This window comes from Adiantum capillus-veneris, chromosome 2 (assembly GCF_014529385.1).
Source record: "Adiantum capillus-veneris isolate H3 chromosome 2, ASM1452938v2, whole genome shotgun sequence".
NCBI lineage: Eukaryota > Viridiplantae > Streptophyta > Polypodiopsida > Polypodiales > Pteridaceae > Adiantum > Adiantum capillus-veneris.
The window spans coordinates 94,291,471-94,313,845 of record NC_140932.1 but is presented as its reverse complement, the minus strand read 5'-3'; the positions used below and the strand labels follow the sequence as shown (position 1 = coordinate 94,313,845).

Below are 22,375 nucleotides of genomic sequence, written 5' to 3'. Positions count from 1 at the left end.
AGTAGATATAGCCCAAGACATCTCTGATCCTCACAAATCATGACCCTAGATAGAGGCCCAAAACCTTCTCTGAATAGACAATGAAAACGGCCTCGTATCTCATAGTACACTGTGCAATGACATATGTAATGTACCTCTGTCTCTGGCTCTAGATGGCATAAGCGGCATATCCTACTATCTGTTGGTGTCCCTCTGAATCTGCCAGTCTCAATCTCGAGCTGATGTGAGGACGTGCGTATCTGGCCAATGGCACAAAGCAAAGCATGAGAAAGATGCGTGTCCATATAGCTAGGTCGAATCACAGACCCATCCCCCGTGAGGTAGAGAAGATGCTCTCTATAGAAAGCCATCTTTGTGCCCAACTCGTGTATCGGCTCTATCCATGTCCTCCTCGTGTCCAGCTGGATCAGATCCTGACGAATGAGTCTATTAATCTCTACCCGCGTCAGAGACCTCAAGGGTGCCTGTAGAGAGTATTGAAAAGGAGGCAATCTGTCCATGGTGAAACCATGTGTCTGAAACCATGATGCCATCTGTGCATACCAGCATGATGTATCCCCATTAAGAGCTAATTGTCTGGAGGACTCTAGAGCCACCTTGGTATATCCGTCTCTGGTAGTATCCCACAGACCGTGTACAAAGGAGACTGGTCTGGTAAGCGCCTCAATCTCCATAGGGGGGGCAGCTATTTTGCTCGAATGATATCATGCGGTAGGGAAGCCTTGGCTCTAATCAGCCGAGAGATCATAGATACCAGGGGCTTCTCCATATGCCTCCAACCATCCTGGCCTACAGAAGGTCCCCAAACCTGTACCCCATATAACATAGTAGAGGCAACCAAAGTATCAAAGAGCTATAACTTTGTCCTAGGTTCCTGGAATTGAACCTCCGAACACATCCTCTCCATTCCTCCCAGAGCCGCACCAGCTCTAGTTAGTCTAGTCTCCGCCGCTCTTCTCAAAGAAAATCTCAGCCCAGTAAAGACTACCCCCAGGTAAGTGTATACATCTGTATACTCCACAATCTCCTGACCGTATTTGAAAGTAGGTATTGATCTCCTGACCCATTGCGGTGTGGTGTTAAACACCATAACCTTGGTTTTACTTAGGTTTACACACAATCCACTATCCTCTGCAAAACTGCGTAGTGCATCCAAATGTCGTTGCATACCTTCTGGTGAGTCAGATATCAACACAATATCATCAGCATATAGCAACAATGGGATCCACGTCCCTGCCAGCTGGGCACCTTGTCACCCTCTTTGTCAATGTAATCAGACACCTCATCAACATACATACCAAATAGAGTAGGAGACAATGGGCAGCCTTGTTTCACTCCAATAGTACAATGAACTAAATCAGATACCCCTTCCGGAGTGTGTACATGTCCCATCACTGATCTGTACAAAGCCATAATTTCCCAAATCACCTCTATGGGCACCCCCATCTCCTGTAGTTTGCGCATCAATCGAGTTCTTGGTACCATGTCAAATGCTTTGCGAAAATCCACAAAGCTACAATAGATCCGTCTCCCATGTGCTCTGCCCTTCTCAATGATTGCCCTGAGTGTCAGATTATGATCAAGAGTGGAGAAACCCCTTTTGAAGCCGGCCTGATCTTTTGCTCGTACACCCTCGCCCTCTGCCCAATTACTCAAGTGTTGCTCCAGAATAGATGCCTACAACTGTGCCAATGTGTGTCCAACCATAATAGTGCGGTAGTTCCCAGGCTCTGTAGGGTCACCAGCCTTGAGGATGGGCACAATATTAGACAACCTCAAGTCTCAGGTAACCCCTCACACATGGCACGAATTGAACAACACTGCGAGAACCTCCATCAGAATATCCCTGGTATGTATAAAGTGCTCCTAGACCGTTATGATCATATGCCTTCCCGGTCCTCATCCTGTCGATGGCCCTTTGTACCATCTCATGTGAGAGAGAGAGAGAGAGAGAGAGAGAGAGAGAGAGAGAGAGAGAGAGAGAGAGAGAGAGAGAGAGAGAGAGACCCCCGTTTTGCTTCCGCTGATGCTGCACTTTGGAGGCTTTGGGTGTGGGAGAATCGTGCCCTATCTCAGCTTTATTGGGACCCAGGAGAGTGGCATTGGCCTCACTCAGACCCCACAGGTGCACCTGTATCCTTCTTTGAGTACACTGTCAGGATTGGACGGTTAGCATTGATGAGACAGCAACCACAACAGCCCACTCGTATGCGTTTCTGGTTACATTCAGGCCTCTCCCATGCCTATCTGTAGCAGTTTTTGGTCCGCCATCTGGGATTTACATGTGGCTCGTCGTATTTCCTTTTTCATGTAGATGATTGCTCATGCGGGACTACCAGTTGGGACTTGGCTAGCTACTATGGGTCATGATCCGTTATGTACTCGCTGTCCTTTGTGACAACTTGAGTCACCTGCCCACTGCCTTTGGTCATGCTCAGCTTCCCATGTAGTGTGGCTTGCAGTGTGCTTTCTACTCAGCAGAACAGGTGACCAACATGGATTTCTCACTTGGGGATCTGTCTCATGGTTGATGCAGATGCCCGGTCCGCATCTTTTCTACGAGGGCTCAGCCACAGATCCAATCTTCATGCTTACCTCGACTGGTTATCGGCGAGGGACTTTGGCTATGCTACCACAGATTGCTTGGCAGGGGGATACTCAGACATGTGACGCAGTTTTTTCAGTCATCACTAGTATTACACTATGGAATATTTGGAGAGCTCGTTGTCTTCACATTCTCAGTGCGGCTCCATAGCTCCTTCAGGATATTCTCACTGCCATTTGGCTGGACATCATTCACACCCTGATTTGGTAGTGGGATTCTTCCTCAGGTACATCTCGAGCAGCCGAGGCTCGTCGATTTGCCTTTCTTCGGCGTTGGGCAAGATCCCCACTCTTCTTCACGCTGACAGGTGGTCAGATTACTTGGCATTATGCCCCTCGTCAGTGGTTTCTCCTCCACTCCTCACACCGACCACCATGAGATTGTTCTAGTCGAGTAGTCACTATAGTGGCTCTCCTCCTTACATTCAGCTTGTACACCCCACGTGATAGGCTATTTTGGCATCCGCTGGGATTATTTTGTACTCAGTAATATACAGTCCTTACTTTTTCCAAAAAAGAAAAGAGAGAGAGAGAGAGAGAGAGAGAGAGAGAGAGAGAGAGAGAGAGAGAGAGAGAGAGATTGAGATATTTTTAACATATATGTGAGGCCGAAGTCGGCCTATGAGACAAATCAAGTATACATGTGTGTATGTCTTTCATCTATTGGAAAAGACGGAACAATCCAAATTGGTACTTGCTAAAGAGAAAACCTTGCTGTATGATGGGATCTATGGGAGGGGGAGATGGAGCTCTAGTACTAGGGATGTGTGCATGTCTATATGCTCTGGGTAGTACAACCATGTAGATGCATCAAGCTAGCTAGCTCCATCCTGTGCTAATGGGGGGGGGGGGGATGTGTATAGAATGCGGTACATGGGAGGAGCGGGAGCAAGGGCTGCTTGGATGAATGCAGCTGGGTGAACCATCATCTGGGCTCGTGTCTCCTCAGCAGCTCGTCGCTCTCGGGTTTGGATCTCCTCAATTTGTCTATGGTGGAGTCGTGGGGCCCGACATTCGGTAACACGCGAACGTCACTGGTCCGGCTCATGTCAGCCTGCTGGAGAGTCACTCCTCTTGGTGGATTTGGGAGTGGAGGAGGTGTGGTCCTCTGGAAAAAATCTGTAAGCTATGACTGTCTCCCTCCCACCTGTGCCTCTGTATCTCTAGCAGGTAGCGCCCCAACTGTCTCTGACCTCGAGAGTGCATGATCTCGCGAAGGGTGGGCTGCCCTCTGAATAATGACTCGTATGTGCCTCTAATATCATCATAAGCTCTGCATCTGCAAACAAAATGCTCCTCACTCTCCACCTCCTCTTTGCATACTCAATAGACTCTCTCCTCCCTGGGAATATCATGAGCTTGCCCCACCTCTATCTCTTGTCTGTGTGATGATACTCTGTGCTGACCAATTGCCACTTGTGAGTTGTGTGGCATGTAGGTGTTCATATAGCGCGGTCGCTGTATAAACTCGTCCTTGAGTGTGGTAAGGAAATGATCTCTGTAGTGTGACATCTTCTGCTGGAGTGGAAATGTGATCCAAGTCTGTCTGATATATAGCTGCCAGAGATCCTGTCGTAGCACTATGTTTTTCTTACTACATGAGAGATGAACCTGGGGTGAGTCGGGGTCATACTGGAACGGTGACAAGCTCTCAAGATCAATTCTATGTGCTCTGAACCATGCTCTGACTTGGGTGTACCAAGCTTTGTCATATCTAGACTTTGCTATCTGTATGGCTGACTCAAAAGCTCGCTGTGTGAGTCTGTCAATTGGGAGCTCTCTCACTCTCTGGATAAAGCATACCGTCTGAAAGAGTGCCTCCACTACCATGGGGGGGTAGCAAGCTCTGCCCTGATATGAGAGAGAGAGAGAGAGAGAGAGAGAGAGAGAGAGAGAGAGAGAGAGAGAGAGAGAGAGAGAGAGAGAGAAAGTGTCCAGCATTCCATTCGGGTCGTGCTTTCCCTGCAGCCTGCCCTTTGCGTCAACTTGAGTCACCTGCTCACTGTCTTTGGTCATGCTCAGCTTCCCATGTAGTGTGGCTTGCAGTTTGCTCTCTACTCAGCAGATCAGGTGTTCAGCATGGATTTCTTACTTGGGGATCTGTCTCATGGTTGATGTCGATGCCCGGCCCGCATCTTTTCTACGAGGGCTCAGCCACAGATCCAGCCTTCATGCTTACCTCCACTGGTTATCGACGAGGGACTTTGGCTATGATACCACAGATTGCTTGGCAGGGAGATACGCAGACACATGATGCAGTTTTCTTAGTCATCACTAGTATTACACTGGAATATTTGGAGAGCTCGTTGTCTTCACATTCTCAGTGCGGCTCCACAGCTGCTTCAGGATATCCTCACTGCCATTTGGCTAGACACCATTCACACCCTGATTTGGCAGTGGGATTCCTCCTCCGGTACATCTAGAGCAGCCGAGGCTCGTCGATTTGCCTTTCTTCGACGTTGGGCACGATCCCCACTCTTCTTCACATTGACAGGTGGTCAGATTACTTGGCATTATGCCCCTCCTCAGTGGTTTCTCCTTCATTCCTCACACCGACCACCATGAGATTGTTCTAGTCGAGTAGTCACTATAGTGGCTCTCCTTCTTTCATTTAGCTTGTACACCCCGCGTGATAGGCTATTTTGGCATCCGTTGGGATTATTTTGTACTCAGTAATATACAGCCCTGACTTTTTCCAAAAAAAAAGAGAGAGAGAGAGAGAGGGGGGGGGGGGGGCATATGTGGGTGCCCAAAATAAGAGGGTGATATAATGGATGGCGAATCCATCCTCATCCTCTGGATGTCGAGCCAGTATGGCTCGAATCCTTTGCTGTAGTCTTCGTCGATGCTGTGAAGCTCAGTCGTGGGCGTCTCGATCTCCCTAGCTCCAATGGTCGGTCAATGAGAGTACCGTGGGTGTGAGTATGAGCTGAGCTTTACAGTGGTGGCTCCTCCTCTATTGTCCGGTGTTTGGTGTGAAGAATTCAGTAATTTGTCTTTGGGATTGTCTCTCTCCAGATCTCTTCAGTAAATTGTCTCTGTGTCTCTGTAACTTAAGTAGATACAGTCCAAGACATCTTTGGTCCTGATAGCTCATGACTTTCGAGAAAGGTCCAAAGCCTTCTCTGAATAGGCAGTGGAAGCGACCCCATATCTCGTGCACTTACATATGTAATGCATCTCCGTTTCTGGCTTTGTGTCGCATAGGCGGCATATCCTGCTAGCTGTTGGTATCCCTCTAAACCTACTAGTCTCAATCTCAAGTGGTGTGAGGATGTGCGTATCTGACCAATGGCGCACCGTAACCCATGAGAGAGATGTGTATGGGTCGAATCACAAACCCATCCTGTGTGAGTTGGAGAAGATGCTCTCTATAGAAAGTTATCTTCGTGTCCAACTCTTGCGTTGGCTCTATCCATGTCCTCCTGGTGTCCAACTGATCAGGTCCTGGCGAATGAGTCTAGTAATCTCCACCCGTGTAAGAGACAGCGATGGTGGATCAAGGGAGTACTGGAAGGGAGGTAATTTGTTCATGCTGAAGCCATGTATCTGGAACCATGATGATATCTGTGCATACCAACATGACGTGTCCCCTTGTATAGCTAACTGTCTAGAGGACTCAAGGGCCAACCTGGCATATCTGTCTTTGGTAGTATCCCATAAACCGTGCATAAAGGTGAGTGACTTGGTAAGCGCCTCTATCTCCACAGGAGGGGCTGCCAACTCCGCTCTAAAGATCTCGTGTGGCACGGAGGCCTAGGCTCTAATCAATTGAGAGATCATAGATACCAAGGGCCTCTCCATCCCTCTCCACCCATCTTGACCATAGGCACACGAAACGGCGTTTTGGCGGGGGGAAACAGGAACGGAGTTTCCCCACCGTTTCGGACCGGCCTAAAGGGCGTTTCGGGATGTCATTTTTTTAAAGGTGCAATTTGGGGCAAAAATTGTGAGCCTATCTTATGTTTCACTCCAATAGTGGACTGAACTAAATCAGATATCATCTCTGGAGTGCGTACATGTCCCACTACCGATTTGTAGAGACCCATGATCCCCCCAAATCAACTCATTGGGCACTCCCATCTCCTGTAGTTTGGGCATCAATCTGGTTCTGGGCACCATGTCAAATGCTTTGCGGAAATCCACAAAGCTACAGTAAATCCGTCTCCCATGTGCTTCGCCCTCCCGCTGCCCGTATGCCCTCATTCTCTGCCCATCCGCTCAACTATTGCTCAAGGAAACCGTGCTTGTGTGTGTCCAATCATAATAGCATGGTAGTTTCTAGGCTCCGTAGAATCACATGCCTTGAAGATAGGCACAATAGTAGACAGTCTCCAAGTCTCAGGGAGACCCTCACACATGACACGATTGAATAGAATTGCAAGAACCTCTGCCAACATATCTCTAGCATGTATAAAGTGCTCTGCTACAAGTCCATCGTGATCATATGCCCTCTTGGTCCTCATCTTGTCAATAGCCGTCTTTACCATCTGAGTGGTAAAGAAGGTCCTCGTAGATGGGGATGGCTCATGAGGGTCTGGAAGGGGTGTCTATCCAGGGACCGCATATAAGGAAGTTGCATACTCCTAGAAGAAGATCCCTCTGAAGCTATGCTCTCATCTCTTTGCATTCCTCGTCATACCAACTATGATGAGGCATGCTTTGATCAGGCTGAGTGTGTGGGTATGCCTCTGTTGCTGCATCATGCAACGTCTTAGTCAGTAGAATGGTGATCTCCTCTACTGAGAGTCTTGGCCTGGCTGCTGCACATAGGCGACTATAGATCTCCTTTTTATAGAGAGAAATGAAATGAAATGTAATATTAACGTCTTCAAAAGGCCGACCTATGAGACCAAAAGGTTACATGTGGTGAATCTAATACCAGGTCTGGGTACAAAAAGTACAAAGAACTAAAAATAAAATAGTGGGTAGGGGTGGGGTGAAAGCTCATACAACGGGAAGACAAAGGGTGAGATGATACAATGGAGCTCTCTGACAGTCGAGGCATCATATACATATACATCAGTATCCCGGACGGCTCCTATGTCGCGCCAGTATGGTATGGATCCTCTGTTGCATTCTGCGTCGATATCGAGAGGGCCCGCCCTCTCATCCGTTGTAAGTTGCAACGGAATGAATGATGAACTTTGTTCAAGAGGAGTGCTCCGAACTGTGCTCAAGGTTCCTTGTTCTTAGGGAAGGGAGAGCCTTCCGTTCTTTAATGAGAGAGTGCAATGGACACAAACAAAGTAAATGGACACTGTGCATGAAGGTGCATGAGACTGAGAGATAGAGAGAAAAGAGAATACGACACCAGAGACGTTGTAAAATCCTCCTCCAAGGGCCCCACTCTCGATGGTGAGAGTGGTCTACTATTGATTGCACAATCTGGTACAAGTTGTTGATGCAAATCTAATGGGCTATGTCGAGGCCGACGGTGTGGACGATGAGGACGAATCTATGGCTGGAAACTGAATGCTTCGAACTGGTAACTGTGGCACCAAATTGGGGGTTGATCTACTAACTTGATTTGATGGCTGCAAGAACGCTGCTTCCTATCTGCTGAATTTGCTGCCTAAAACGCTGAGGTTGCTGGTCCTTTAAACGCTGGATCTGGCTGTCCATAAACGATGTCCTTATGGTGCTGAAAGGCCGCTGCAAAACGCTGATATGATGCTGCTGAAACGCTGCCAAGCTGAGGTAAAAACGCTGATCTTGCTGGTGCAGAATCACCTCTTGCAGGCTGTGGTTAAACGCTGATGAGGCTGGCTGAAAACGCAGATTGCAGGGGCTGAAAACGCTGGCCTTCTGAGTGGAAAACGCCAGGCTATGGGGGTTCTTGTCTTGCTTGAGAATCGGCCTGCTGAGCAATGCTCCTGTTGCCTCCTCTGCCAGAAAGTGCTAACTTTGGTTTGCTTATAGATTGACTTAGTCAAATTGCCTTGCCTAGTTCCCAACAAAAGTCACTTAATAAATAAGTGAAAAATGTCAAAAATAGGGAAAATAGGTTTAATGCACTGGAAAATTTCCCTTATGGATTCTGATGGGAATGCTGATGATTATGCTATGTGCAACCGGAGGATATGCATCTACTGTCTGGTCATGCACGGTCTGCGAACAGACTCACAAAAGTGCCTCATCACTTCCTATTCTATGCTGGCTTGACTAGCTGAACCCTGGTCATGTTGTAGCTTTTCCACGGACACATAGGGTTGGATGTGTCACGTGACATCCATGGGCGACGGTACCGCCCCAACTCTATCGCCTAACCAAGCACTATGCCTCTGGTACCTCTGGTGTTGTTATGCTGTGGGGACTGCTCGAACTCCTGTGTCTGTGATTGAAAGAAAACTGTGATCTTTCGTTGTCGCTGGATCTCTCTCATTGTGCCCCTCTTCAAGAGGTCCTCTCTGTGTTTGCAAATCTCCAGTAAGTATAATCCGAGGCATCTCTGATCCTGGTATCTCATGACCATAGAAAGTGGCCTAAAACCTCTTTGAATAGACAGTGAAAGCAGCCTCGTATCTCATAGTATACTGGGCAGTGACAGATGTCATGTAGCTCTGTCTCTGGCTCTATTTGGCACATCTGACAAATCCTGGACTCAGCGGGTACTCCTCTAAATCTGCCTGTGTCGATCTCTAGCTGATGTGAGGATGTGCGTATCTGACCAATAGCACATCGTATCTAGTGGGATAGATGAGTATCCATGTATCGTGGTCTGATCACAAAACCATCCTCCGTGAGTTAGAGAAGATGCTCTCTATAGAAAGTCATCTTCGTACCTAGCTCATGTGTGGGTTGTATCCATGTCCTCTTCGTATCCAACTGAATCAACTCCTGTCTAATGAGCCTGGTAATCTCTACTCTTGTGAGGGGGATGGAGGGTGCATCTAGAGAGTACTGAAATGGGGGTAGCCGGTCCATACTAAAGCCATGTAACTGAAACCAAGATGCCATCTTTGCATACCAACATGATCTATCTCCCTGCAATGCCAGCTGTCGCGAAGACTCTAGTGCTAATCGAGCATATCTGTCCCTAGGGAGAGCCCAAGTGATATGCATAAATGAAACTGATCGAGTGAATGCCTCCACTACCAATGGAGGAGCAACGAGCTCCGCCCTAACAATGTCATGTGGTACTGAGGCCTTGGCCCTAATCATCCAAGAAATCATAGATACCAATGGCTTCTCCATACATCTCCATCCGTAAGTACTTCCAGCTCTGCTATGATGATCAACTGAGGGGCCCCATATCTCCACTCCGTACAGCATGGCCGAAGTGACCAAAGTGTCAAAGAGCCAAAGCTTTGTCCGAGGTTCTTGGAACTGAACCTGCGAACATATCCTCTCAGGCCTCCCCAATGCTGCATAGGCTTTGGTCAATCGCGTATTTGCTGCACGCCTCAAGGAAAATACTCGACCATTAAAAACCGCCCCAAGATAAGTGTATGTATCTGCATACTCCACAATCTCTCGACCATATGTAAAAGTGGGGGCGGACCTCCTTACCCACTGCGCCGTGGTGTTAAACACCATTACCTTGGTCTTACCAAGGTTCACAGACAATCCACTGTCCCGTGCAAATACATGCAGTGCATCCAAATGACGCTGCATCCCCTTTGGAGAATCGGAGTTCAGCACAATATCATCAGCATATAATAGCAACGGAATCCATGTCCCTGCAAGCTGAGCATCTCTATCACCCTCTGTATGTACATAATCTGAAAACTCATCTACATATATTCCAAAGAGAGATAGGGGACAACCTTGCTTCACCCCAATGGTGGAGTGAACCATGTCGGACATGCCCTGAGTAGTGCGTACCTGTCCTACCACTGTCCTGTATAAAGCTAAGATCTCCCAGATCAGCTCTGTGGGCACCCCCATGTCTTGCAATCTGCCAAACGAGTCTAGCTCGTGGCACTGTATCAAAGGCTTTGCGGAAATCCACAAAGCTACAATATATCCTCCTGCCATGGTGTCTACCCTCTCAATAATGGCTCCGAGTGTCAAAATCTGGTCAAGAGTGGAGAAACCTCTCTTGAACCCCACCTGTCCTGCTGCCCGTATGCCCTCTCTCTCTACCCATCCACTTAACTCATACTCAAGAATTGATGCATATAGCCTAGCCAGAGTGTGACCAACCATGATGGTTCGGTAATTCCCGGGAAGCATAGGATCTCCCGACTTGAAGATAGGCACAATAGTGGACATACTCCAAGTCTCTGGGAAACCCTCATACATGGCTCTATTAAACATCAAAAAGCAAGAGGCTCTGCAAGCATATCTCTGGCATGGATAAAGTGCTCTGCTATCAGACCTTCATGATCCTGTGCTCTTCCCGTCTTCATCTTGTCAATGGCTTTCCTTACCCTCTCAACAGTAAAGAAAGTTCATGTTTCTGGGCATGCCTCTAGAGGGTCAAGCAAAGGTGGCTGCCCCGATGCTGTATAGAGAGATGTAGCATATTCCCTTCATGTCTCTGTGGAAGTGATGGCTGGCGGTGGAGAGTGCTCATTGAAAGCCTCCATGCCTCACTAGAGTCCTGACTCATAAACAGCTGATACAAATCCTGCTCTAATTGAGATAGGTGAGCCCTCTTCTTTCGTCGCACTAGGCGGCGGAAGATAATACGTGACTGTCTATGTGTAGTAGTACCCATGAGCCCCTCTCTCTGTAATCTGATCCTCGTCTCTCTACACTCCTGATCATACCAACTGTTCTGAGGCATGCTCCTAGATCGTCTGCGTGTAGGCTGGCTGTGGGGATATGCCTCTGATGTTGCATCATGCAGCGTCTCTGTCAGAATCTGGGTGAGCTCATCTAGTGGTCGTCTTGGCTCCTGAGTGCATAGCTGCTTGTATATCTCATCAGTGTACACGTGATCTGTCTACCTTGTGAAGGTATACCGAGTATGTGTGGAGGCCTCTCCCAATGGAGCTGTGTTGAACTGGAACGATAGAGTGGAAGACAAGATAGCATGATTGACTGCTACCCCAACCGGTCTAGTTCCCACCACGAAATCCTGAAAGGAAGGAATGAGTCCTGACGGAGCCATAACATAATCCACTGCCTCTGATGCTGCATCATGCAGCGTCTCTGTCAAAATCTGGGTGAGCTCATCTAGTGGTCGTCCTGGATCTTGAGTGCATAGCTGCCTGTATATCTCATCAGTGTACACGTGATTTGTCTCCCTCTTGAAGGTATACCGAGTATGTGTGGAGGCCTCTCCCAATGGAGCTGTGATGAACTGGAACGATAGAGTGAAAGACAAGATAGCATGATCGACTGCTACACCAACCGGTCTAGTTCCCACCACGAAATCTTGAAAGGAAGGAATGAGTCCTGGCGGAGCCATAACATAATCCACTGTACTAGCGCCATGCCAATGTGGAAAGCATGTAAAACCAACAGCTGTAGGGATTCGCTGTAGGCCATTCAAAATGGCCAATCCATGTGCAGTTCCCATATCAATCAAGTATCTGCCATACTCAGTGTGCTCCTCATCCTGTGATAATCTAGACATGCCCATTTCTGTAATATCAAGCCCCCGCATCAACTCCTCTGAGGTATCATAGAATACTGTCTGGTGGTGGGCAGTCCTAGCATTGAAATCCCCCAAGATAATAATGTCGCCGTCTCTAGAAAACTCCCATATATCATCATCTAAAATAGAGAAGGGGGATTGTCCTCTAGGTGATGCATATGTTGACGTACTAGGAGGAAAATAGCAAATAGCTGTAGAGATATCTGCCTGTCTCTGCCTTCAGTCTCACCCACATATACCTTGCATGCTCATCCCTTCGAGCTATATGTATCGGAAACTGTAGCTCCTCCCTGAATAAGACTGCCACTCCTCCTGAACCTCGTGCTCTGCGCTCTGGTCGAGTCTCCTGTCTGCAAGTTGTCTCCCATCTGTATCCACTCACATGGGGCATGGACTGCCCTGGGGCTTGATGCGTCTGAGTAGAAAATCATGTCTCTCCCTGTGAAACTATCCTCAAAGGCCCCTACATCAAGGCGCAAAGATCCCTTACAATTCCATGTAGCCACTTTGAGTGTGGTCCCACAGGTCTCGCGCCGTCATGCGGGGCGCTTCTCTGGAATAACCACTCGTCCATCCCTGTAGAAGGCCACTTTCCCCTTCTCTCGAGCTGTCATTATCTCGGGCATAACTTCTTTCATATGAGCAAGTTGTGTGAGTGTGAGGTCATCTCCAACGAATATGCCCATTTTCTTTAGTGTAGGAGGCTTCTTCAAGAAGTCCTTTTTTGCCTCCATGGATGGGAAGTGCATGATTAGAGCTCTTTCTTTTGAAGTCTCCCCATTTCCTTGTGTCTTCTTCCCGACCCTCCATGCCTTTGTATGAGTAGCCTCACTACCCATCATGCGGAGAAGTTCTTTGACTTCCCTTCCACATCATCTCGGTCTTTTAGACCGGTTATTCGTATGTGCAAAGCTCTAGTCTTCCTTCGTTGCTCTTCTTCTAAAGTCATGTTGATGATTGTAGGAGTGGGGGTAGACGTGGTTTCTTTTCCTTTCCCTTTCTTAGCGACTTCTATCCATTTCTCTGCCTCATCCGCCTTCTTCTGTGTCTTTGTGATTACATCCACCCACGAAGACGTCTTTGCCCCATTCTGTTTCTCTTCCTCTTTGATCATTAGTACCTGTTCCTTGATGACCTTGATTTCCTCTGTCACCGAGGGCTGGAATTCACCTTTCTCTAGTCCATTGCTTGCTCTATCAGCAAGCTCTCGCTTGAGGGCTGAGACCTCTTCTTTGAGTGCTTGTGAATCTGCCTTAAGTGCTTGTATCACTACGTGCAAGTCCTCTTTCTCCTTCTTCCATTGCGTGCCTTCGTTGAGGAACATTTGAAGAAGGTTGGCCTTCGCCTTCCACCATCCTTCCATCTCTGCTTTCCATTCCTTCATCTCCCTTTCCACTTGTATTATCCGCTTGTTTGTAAGCATGAAGGTCTCCTTCGTACGGGACTTGCAAACTGGTGAAGCGCTCATGACCTCCATTGTAACGGCCCCTGTGCGCAGACTAGCAAGGTTGCGCGAACCAGCAAGTCTTCTGTTGTGTGCCACCTTATTACTGCCAATTGCCAGAGCAGCGACAATCCCAGCTACGAGTCTCCAATCTGGCGATGGTCCCAAAGTATCACAAATACGAAGGAGCAACAAACCTGTGCCACCGATGGAGATGATGTCCGAGAGAGAGAGAGAGAGAGAGAGAGAGAGAGAGAGAGAGAGAGAGAGAGAGAGAGAGTCCACGAAGGTTAGATATGACCCATGGGACCAAAACAAAACATTGCAACGGCTCCATCTGAACAAAAGATGACGATACATATCAGTTAAGGACTGAGGGTCCATTGGGAGGGTAAAACAAAAAGGGAAAAACAAAACCTAGGGGGGGAGTCAACTGTGGGGAGAGCCTATTTGGGATTTCGAAACTCTTGGATGATGGCTTTGCCACCTCAGTAGACTGCCCATTTACCTTGTTTGCGAGCTTCGTGTACCTTCTCGAGCTCCCTTGATTTAGCTTTGAGTTGATTTGTGGTCATTTCTTCGGCGATCCAAAACGTTTTTCCCTTGAGGAGGCAAGATTGGCATAGTAGCTTCAGCCGTTCTTCTTTGTCCTTGAAGGTGAGGATACAATGCTCGGGTGGAACATGCCTGTGTGTGTCGTTGATCCAAGAAATGGTTTCAGGCTTGATGTTGACAGGTTGAAGAATGTCATTGAGTGAGAGAGAGAGAGAGAGAGAGAGAGAGAGAGAGAGAGAGAGATGGTTGGTGTAGCAGGTCTTCTATTTGAGATATGGATTGATGGTTCGGCACATTATAGATAAGAAAAGCCCAGTGTATGGGCATACAATTGAGTCTTTATATGAAGGTGATGCTTCATTTTCACTAACTGTGATGGGTATGGAGAGGACGTCAATGCAGCCTGTCTTCCATTTAGAGGTACATCTCTGAATCGTGAAGTGCTATTGCTGTAATCAACTTAAAGCTCGTTATGACATTACAAACGGTTTCAATGCCAATCTTTTATCTTTAATGGTGATTAATAATTTACATTGTTTGCAGGACTACTACTGCATAGTGCATAGTCCTTCCCTTTCCTGTAAATCTACTACTGCATAGTGTGTAGTCCTTTCAAGTTTCCTTCACTTTGAAGGGCAACCTTTTTTTTTTCTGGCTATCAATAATTTACATTGTTTGCAGGTCTACTACTGCATAGTGTAAAGTCCTTCTCTTTCCTCAAATCTAGTATCGCCAAAGTTTAACTAAAATGGCATTCTCACAAACCGACATCACAGACAATATATGAGACATTATTTCAGTATTGTTGCTAGAGATTCTTTTAAACCATGATTAATTGGTGTCATTGAGCAAAGCCTAGAAATAGCTCAAGCATTTACAAGTGAGGCTTTTCACTACCTCGACCAGTATGGTTTTGCATTGAGTACATTTGAATGTGCTACATTTCACAAGAAAAGATGTTATTCAAAAAAGTGCCACATAATTGGAGGCTGTGGGTTAGCAACTGCGTTCGAAATGCCAATCACTTTGATGCTCTATGCAAGACTCAAGGTAATCTATCCATTCACTTGTCAGGAGAACCGTTTTCACGTAGGCGAGTATCACAGTCAGATTGCATGTGGCTCTTCATCGGAACTTTCATAGTGCTGGGTATCTTCTTCTGTAAGGGAGAAAACAATTTCTCCTATCCGCACCGCTCGTTGGTGGTTTCTAGCTTACAGTGCTTCCCTTATTTATTTGCTTTGTTCGTTTTGGATTGTAAATAGATATCTGTTTTATGTAGAAGGGTAAATTGTAGCTGCAGTAAGATCATAAAAAGGTGGTTAGTGATATATCGACTACGACAAGTTGTGGGTATTTGAGGGCCTGTGTTTACCCTCTGGCATTCAAAAATGTTCCTAGTGTTGGTTCATCATGACTAGTCTAGTGCCATGAGAGAATCTCAATGCGCAGTGTGTGTTGGTCACATATGATACCCTAGTCTACACTCAGATGAAAACAATCTGAATTATCACAAATGTGTAAGGATCTATTGAGGATAATGTGAATGCCGCCTTACTGGTTCATATTCCCTCAATGATAATCAAACCTAAGCATATTGACATGGGCTCTTCAGAATTTTACCCTCGTAGAGCAGACTCATATGCAGTGAAAGGTCTTTGTAGGACTGTAATGTTATTTCAACAGCTTATGACTTTATATGATTGAGCACCTCTTTGTGAAGGTCGCTGCTAGATGAAGCATGGTTTGAACAGTTTTGTTGCATGTGGCAAGATCTCCATTCTTCCACTTTGACATAAGATAGGATGGACACAGCTCCCTTTTACTTGCGATGTCCTAGGAACAAGAAGAGACACCACATTGAATGTTGCAAAAATGGAGGTCTATAAAGTTCTAATTACAAAGTGGAAAAAAGCGATGAAAGATATTTAGCATTTACTTGATGTGATTGAAAAGAGGTTCAGCTGAGGTCGATTAGAGTTGAAATTTACTGCAAGTTTTTTAGGGCCCCCTGCAGTTGTTGGGATGGCTGTTTGGGAAGCGGTGGTCTTTGGCAAGGGAATGTTCTGACTACTGTTTTGCCACACAAGGATGAATCTCGGTAATAGTGGATGCCTGTCAGTGTTTGCATATAGTACAATCAAACCTGTGAGTGCCCATAATGTGCACTTTTACGAAAGATTTTTTGTTAGCATTCCTAAGGTTTTCTTTAGGTAGCTTTGCTGACTTGGGTGACGTGTGAAAACTGCAAAATTATTATTAGCAACTTATTGAAGCTCAATTTCGAATTGCCTTTTGTAAATGGATTGCTCTTTTGCAGTGTTTGGGAAAGTGCCTCCCAGCTTACAATCGTGCTGCTTTGAAATTAAAAAATGCTAAGTGAGGAGGAAAAGGAAAAATCCCCCCTAGATTTTGAGAAAAAAGTGTTAAATTAGTAAACTTTAGCTCAAATTTTCAAAATTTCCGCTTGGAAAATCCATAAAAAGGAACTGTGTCTGGTCGCAAAATTGATTTTTCCTGAAGACTGCTCTTTTGGGCAAGAGGATGACCTTTGTTTTTGACTTCTGCTTTTGGCTTTTTTTGAAAACAGGACTACTTTGTATGTGATAATGATGTGGTTTGGGAGGGAGACTATGTTGACTTCATACATGTTGGCGACAAAGGGCAACGTGTGCTCGACCATTCTCAGATTGATCTGCTGAAACCCATGAAGGTAAGCCTTAAGAGTTTCCACCATTCCTGTATGATGGTGTATTGATAATTGACAAGGCCAAACTCAAAAAACTTTCAACCGCACAGGGCATTCGTCAACCGACAGAAAATCTTTCAAGATTGAACACAGATTCGCGTTTTAAACCACAAGGGAAAGACAACAGTTGTTTGCGACCCCAATCGGATAAGGATGGGAGAGGGGTGGCACTCGACTTCGGAGCCAGATGCTGGCTGAGCCATCCTCACAAGCGCAGGTTACTGAAATCCTTGTCTACATCTTTCACACGGGCTGAATGCTGATCTTGCATTGCAAGTTTCAGCTCCATTGCATTTGGCTTTAAGCCTTAAAGCTGAATCTCTGTATATTTGTCTGCTAAGATGCGTTTTAATGGGTTATTAATGCAATGCAAGGATTAGCAGACAGCTAAGCTCTCTCTCTCTCTCTCTCTCTCATTGATGCTATGCTGCAGCGGCCTATGCGAGAGTTCATAAAATTACTCCTCATTGCCATACCCCCATACTAAGATTTGTAACATGAGATTGTATCCTACTTGCCTACCAGCTTCATTACCATTCCTAGTGGGATAGTTTTAGGATCTAGGATGTTTTCTTTTATCCATTATCTCATATGATTTATCACGTCTGCTACGGTTGTAACTTTTGGTCTCATAGGTCATTTTGGCCTTTCGAAGACGTTAATATAACAATTCATTTCATTTTGAAGCATATGACCATGATGGCTTGGTAGGGGAGCATTTTATACATGGAAAGGGTCTTTTGGCGGATCTTCTTGCATTGATGGTTAATAGAGTTGTGTGTGAGGGTTTTCCTGATACTTGGAGCATGTCCATGATTGTATCTATTTTCAAATATGGTGACCCTACTTTGCGTGAGAATTTTAGTACTATGATGATTGGACACACACTAAACAGATTCTATTCACTCCACCATTGGGATGAAACAGAGCTGCCCACTATCCCCACTCTTTTTGGCATGTATGTGGATGCGGACTCAGACTACATAGAGAGGGAGGGTGACAAAGGAGCACAGTTTTCAGGGACATGGAGATGATATTGTGCTTGTTTCAGATTCATTGAGGGGATGCAACACCATCTTGATGCTTTACACACATTTGCGTAGGATTCTCGAATCTCTCTTACCCTTGGGAAGATGAAGGCTATGGTATTCAATACTACAAAGCAATGGATCAGGCAATCAACACCCAATTTTATTTATGGACAGGACCGAGTGGTGTATACGGATATACGGATATGTACACTTATTTAGTGGACTGATTTTCTCCTTGAGGACAGTGGCAGAGACTAGACTGACTAGAGCATACACAACTTTGGGAGGTTTGAAGAGGATGTGTTCTAAGGTCCAATTTGAGGAGCCCCTCACCAAGCTATGGCTTTTTGATACTTTGGTTGCCTCAACTACGCCATATGGAGTGCAAATATAGGGACCCTTAGTAGATCATCATAGTCGTCATCATGGACGTATAGATGGGTGGCGAGACATGGAGAGACCACTTATCTCCATGATCTCAGGATGATTAATTGGTTCTTCATGCGATCCTCCGAGTAGAGGTCGCTGCCCCTTGCCTTTGGTGGTTGAGGCTCTTATGTCATGCCATTCATACACAAATTATGGGAGCTCCCATGAGATCATTATGCTCGGCTGCCTTGAGTCCTCCTGACACTTGACAACGCAGGGAGATACATCATGTTTGTATGCACAGATGGTAGCATGGTTTGTGCTACATGGTTTCTTTGTGGACAGCCTCCCTCCCTTTCAGTATTCTCTAGATGCACCTTGTGTGTGTGTGTGTGTGTGTGTGTGTGTGTGTGTGTGTGACGGAGGGAGATCACTAGATTTGCATGAGAGGATGTTTTTTAGTTGGATACCTAGAGGACATGGACACAATCTATACAAAAGCTAGACACGACGATGACTACATATAGAGAGCATGTTCTCTAACTCACTGAGGATGTGTTCTTATCGAGCCCCCCCCTACATGGACACTCACTTGTCCCTTGGATTACGATGTACTATTGGACAAATGCAGACATCATCACATCAATTGGAGATTGGGGCTTGGGATTGTTTGATATCGAGGCCTTTCAATTGAGGCCAGGTTGTGTCAGTTGTGTCAAGAGAGAGCTATATAATGTCACTGTACAACATAGTATGAGATACGTGGCTGCTTTCATTGCCTCTTTAGAGAGGGTTTTGGGCCTCTTATCTAGAGTTATGAGATAACAGGATCAAAAATGTCTTTGTTTCTATCTTTTGGAGAGTTCAGTGATATCAAGTAGGGTTACTTAGAGAGACACACATCGGGAGACACACCGAGAGACAGATCGCAATGTTCTTCCATGTAGAGATTGAGTAAAGACAACACCGGCCAAATAGGAGGGATAGAGGGCACATCACTAGCATAGGTATATTGGGTGATTAAGCAGCAAAGTTGGGGAGATTCAGGAGGCCGAGGATGAGGGGATGCTCCCATCAATGGAGGAGGTTGCAACAAGATCATATCTAGACATGGGAGACACCCTGTGCAGACTCTCACCGTGGAGGACATCAACACAATCATGTAGCGATCGATGTGAGCCATTTTTGGAACTTGTTACACATCCACCATTTTGTATTTGTTCTTTGAGACACACCCACTTTTTGTATATGTACCTCTCAAGCTCTTGATACCCACCTTTTACAACTGTACTAATTTTCTGTTTAGTTAGTTTCTTTCCTTCTTTTTATTTTGAGCTTGTATTAGATTCACCATGATGTAACTCTCTAGTCTCATAGGTCAATATGGCCTTAATAAGACGTTAATATAACACTTCTTTTCATTTCATCCCTCTCTCTCTCCCCCCCCCCCCCCCCCCCCCCCCCCCCCCCCCCCCCCCCGAACGTGCACACACACACACACACATTGGAGTGAACATACTAGTGTGTATATGCTTGGAGAGAGAGAGAGTATGCAATGTCATATTTGTATAGGTGGAGAGAGAATATACGAGTAGGCCGTGTGCATGGACTAATTGAGAGCCATACAAAAATAGGTGGAGAGTAGGCACCATCTCTCTCCAAATAGAGAGTTGTCACCATATCTCTCCAAATATTAAAGCGGGAAAAAAGGTCATGCATTGCCTCATAGTCAATATGTTGCCTGCCCTAGTATATAGGCATGGAGATCAAGAAAAAGGTAGCAAGGATTAATTCTCACTTGGTTTGATGTTGCATACTACTTTGTTTTGGTCACTTTGTCTAGTTACTATCGGCTCTGTATGTTCAATGACACCTCACCGATGAGACGATCAAGACTCCATTTAAATGTTGACAAGCCTCTCTCCGCCATCTTTCTGAGTTTTGGCACTTCACTCTACCAATCTTTTAAAACTCCAACAAATGACTCACTTTGCATGTCTCATAAAGAGTTAGACGTAACATGAGTGCTGAACTATTCACTTGGAAGGTTACGTCATGCATGCTAATTCCTTCTTTTGCACCCTCAAAATCACCTTAAGCTTTGTAATTGATACAGCTAGTTCGTCTCTTTCTTTGAAAAGTAACCTCTTAAGTACCAATCTAAATGGAGGCTTTAATTTAGTGGAGAAGGTAATCCCTGAGATTGTTTAACAAGGAAAAGCGTTTGAGATCTTGATATTTGAAAAGTTTAGCCCCACCCCATCTATGTGAATATGCAAGCCACCTATTTGGGAAATGATGAGCTCATCTATGTGAATATGCAAGCCACTCTTCCATTTGGCAACTCCATTCCTTGCTAGTTGTGTCGAATTTGACTACCATTCTCAGGGAATTTGGTCACTGTTCCCCGCGTTGTCCCCACTATTGTTTCCTTCGAAGTGCACACACTAGTATTTAAAGGCTTTGCCTTTTGTGCATGACCTTTAAATTATTTTCAACCATAGCATCTTATGCTTATTTGTTAATTTTGCGGGCTCTCAATACAGAATCACATGCAATGCTTAACGTGGGGAATAATCCACTCACCCATCAATCCCAATTTTTTTGAGCTTTTCCACTCCTACTTTGCGTAGCTTGATCCCATTATTGAGGGCTTGACTAGGAACCTCATCATGCTAAAAAGGTTGTAGCAACATTGGGGTGACTGATTTCAATTATGAAATTTCATTACATTGCTACCCAAAACGCTTCTTCAATTGGGCTTCATTTAAATGGTTGTGCCATATTTTTAGGCTACATTGAATTGCTTTGGTGACTATATGTGGAGCATTGAAGCATTGCCATACATGATTGCCGCCTACCAAAATTAATTGCATCTTAAATCTTGATCTACCACTTTTGTTTAACTAGTGTGAAGAGGAAAGCATTTAATAGTACTTGCAAGACACTAGCAAGGTTAGCACAATACATACGAATTATAAATAATGAGGGTAGTGTGCAAGCTTACATGGAAAGTGCAAAACTGAAATTTAATGCGGGAACAATCACTCTTGCCATAGAATTTGACCAAGTTTATCTGGCAAACTTGTAGTTGTTTAAGTGAAAAATGTTATAACTAAGAGTGAGTAAATCTTGGGGCCATATGAAGGTTTGTCGATGAGCAGATAGTGATAGTGAAGAGAGGAAGAGGAGAAATTTCTAAGGTCATAGGAAATCATGCTAAAATTGTTATAGTTGGAAGTTTTTTTAAATGTGAGGCATTGGGAGGGTCGAGGATGAGAATTAGGTGGCCAAAGTGACAAATCAAAAAGTTATTTTCTTTCCATTATCTCTAAACATGAATGTTAGTTTTCATTAGCTAAAATGTCTTTTGGGTGCATTTGAATTGTCAACAACCCAATTTTGGGCAAGGTTAATGAAGCTGCCTTGGGAAATAAGGAATATCACCCTTAACACCCTCCAAATGACATGCTCAGTAAGCGGCACATTTGTTTCCAATCAATACCACTTTTATTGCTTCAAATATAGGTTTGTTTTTTATCAAGGAAATATCCAACATTATGGTCTATGCAAAAGAGGATTGTAAGTGATTGTGATAATAAATTCACTTCAAACTTTTCCCAGCATTCTTTTTCTTAGATTATCAAGGTGGTAATTAATCAATCTTACTAACTAAGTTCATGATGTATGCCATGCTACATTTTGAAGCCCTATGTGCATATGAGCTATCTATCTAGAAATTACATAGAAAATGCAATCACACAAGGTCTCCCTAATATCCTCTCTATGTAGTGTCTCCCTCAAGGGAAGCTGTAGGTTTGTGTGAAAACGATGTCATGGTGTCCACCTCCAATGGTGCACAATGATTGCTCTAATCTACTCGTGATATGGGTGTCTACATCGCTTGTCTTAGTTCGGTGAGGGTTGCTTCTCCATCCAAGGAAACACCTCTCAAAGATGAAGACCCCCAATGATGTATCTATGTTGAAGTCAATGAAGCATGAGTGATGGCTGTAGTACTACCCAAACTTGGTTGATTGACCAAAAAGAAGCTGATGAATGTGTTCTGCCTC

The 22,375-nt window shown here is 45.3% G+C and overlaps 1 protein-coding gene across 3 annotated transcripts in view; it reads left to right on the top strand.

Annotated features, from left to right (window-relative positions):
* The window catches only part of LOC147463211 (uncharacterized), a 76,686-nt gene extending 59,090 nt beyond the window's left edge, over nt 1-17,596 (top strand). Inside the window, exons 6-8 of one of the 3 annotated variants that reach the window (XM_086487730.1) lie at nt 14,412-14,573; nt 16,744-16,866; nt 16,953-17,596. In XM_086487730.1, the coding sequence (XP_086343856.1) occupies nt 14,412-14,573; nt 16,744-16,866; nt 16,953-17,165 (498 nt within the window). In that variant the 3' untranslated portion in view covers nt 17,166-17,596. Of the gene's footprint in view, nt 1-14,408; nt 14,574-16,743; nt 16,867-16,952 lie in introns of all 3 variants that reach the window. The other 2 variants (XM_086487728.1, XM_086487733.1) reach the window with 2 other exon arrangements.
* The last annotated feature ends 4,779 nt before the right edge of the window (nt 17,597-22,375 follow it).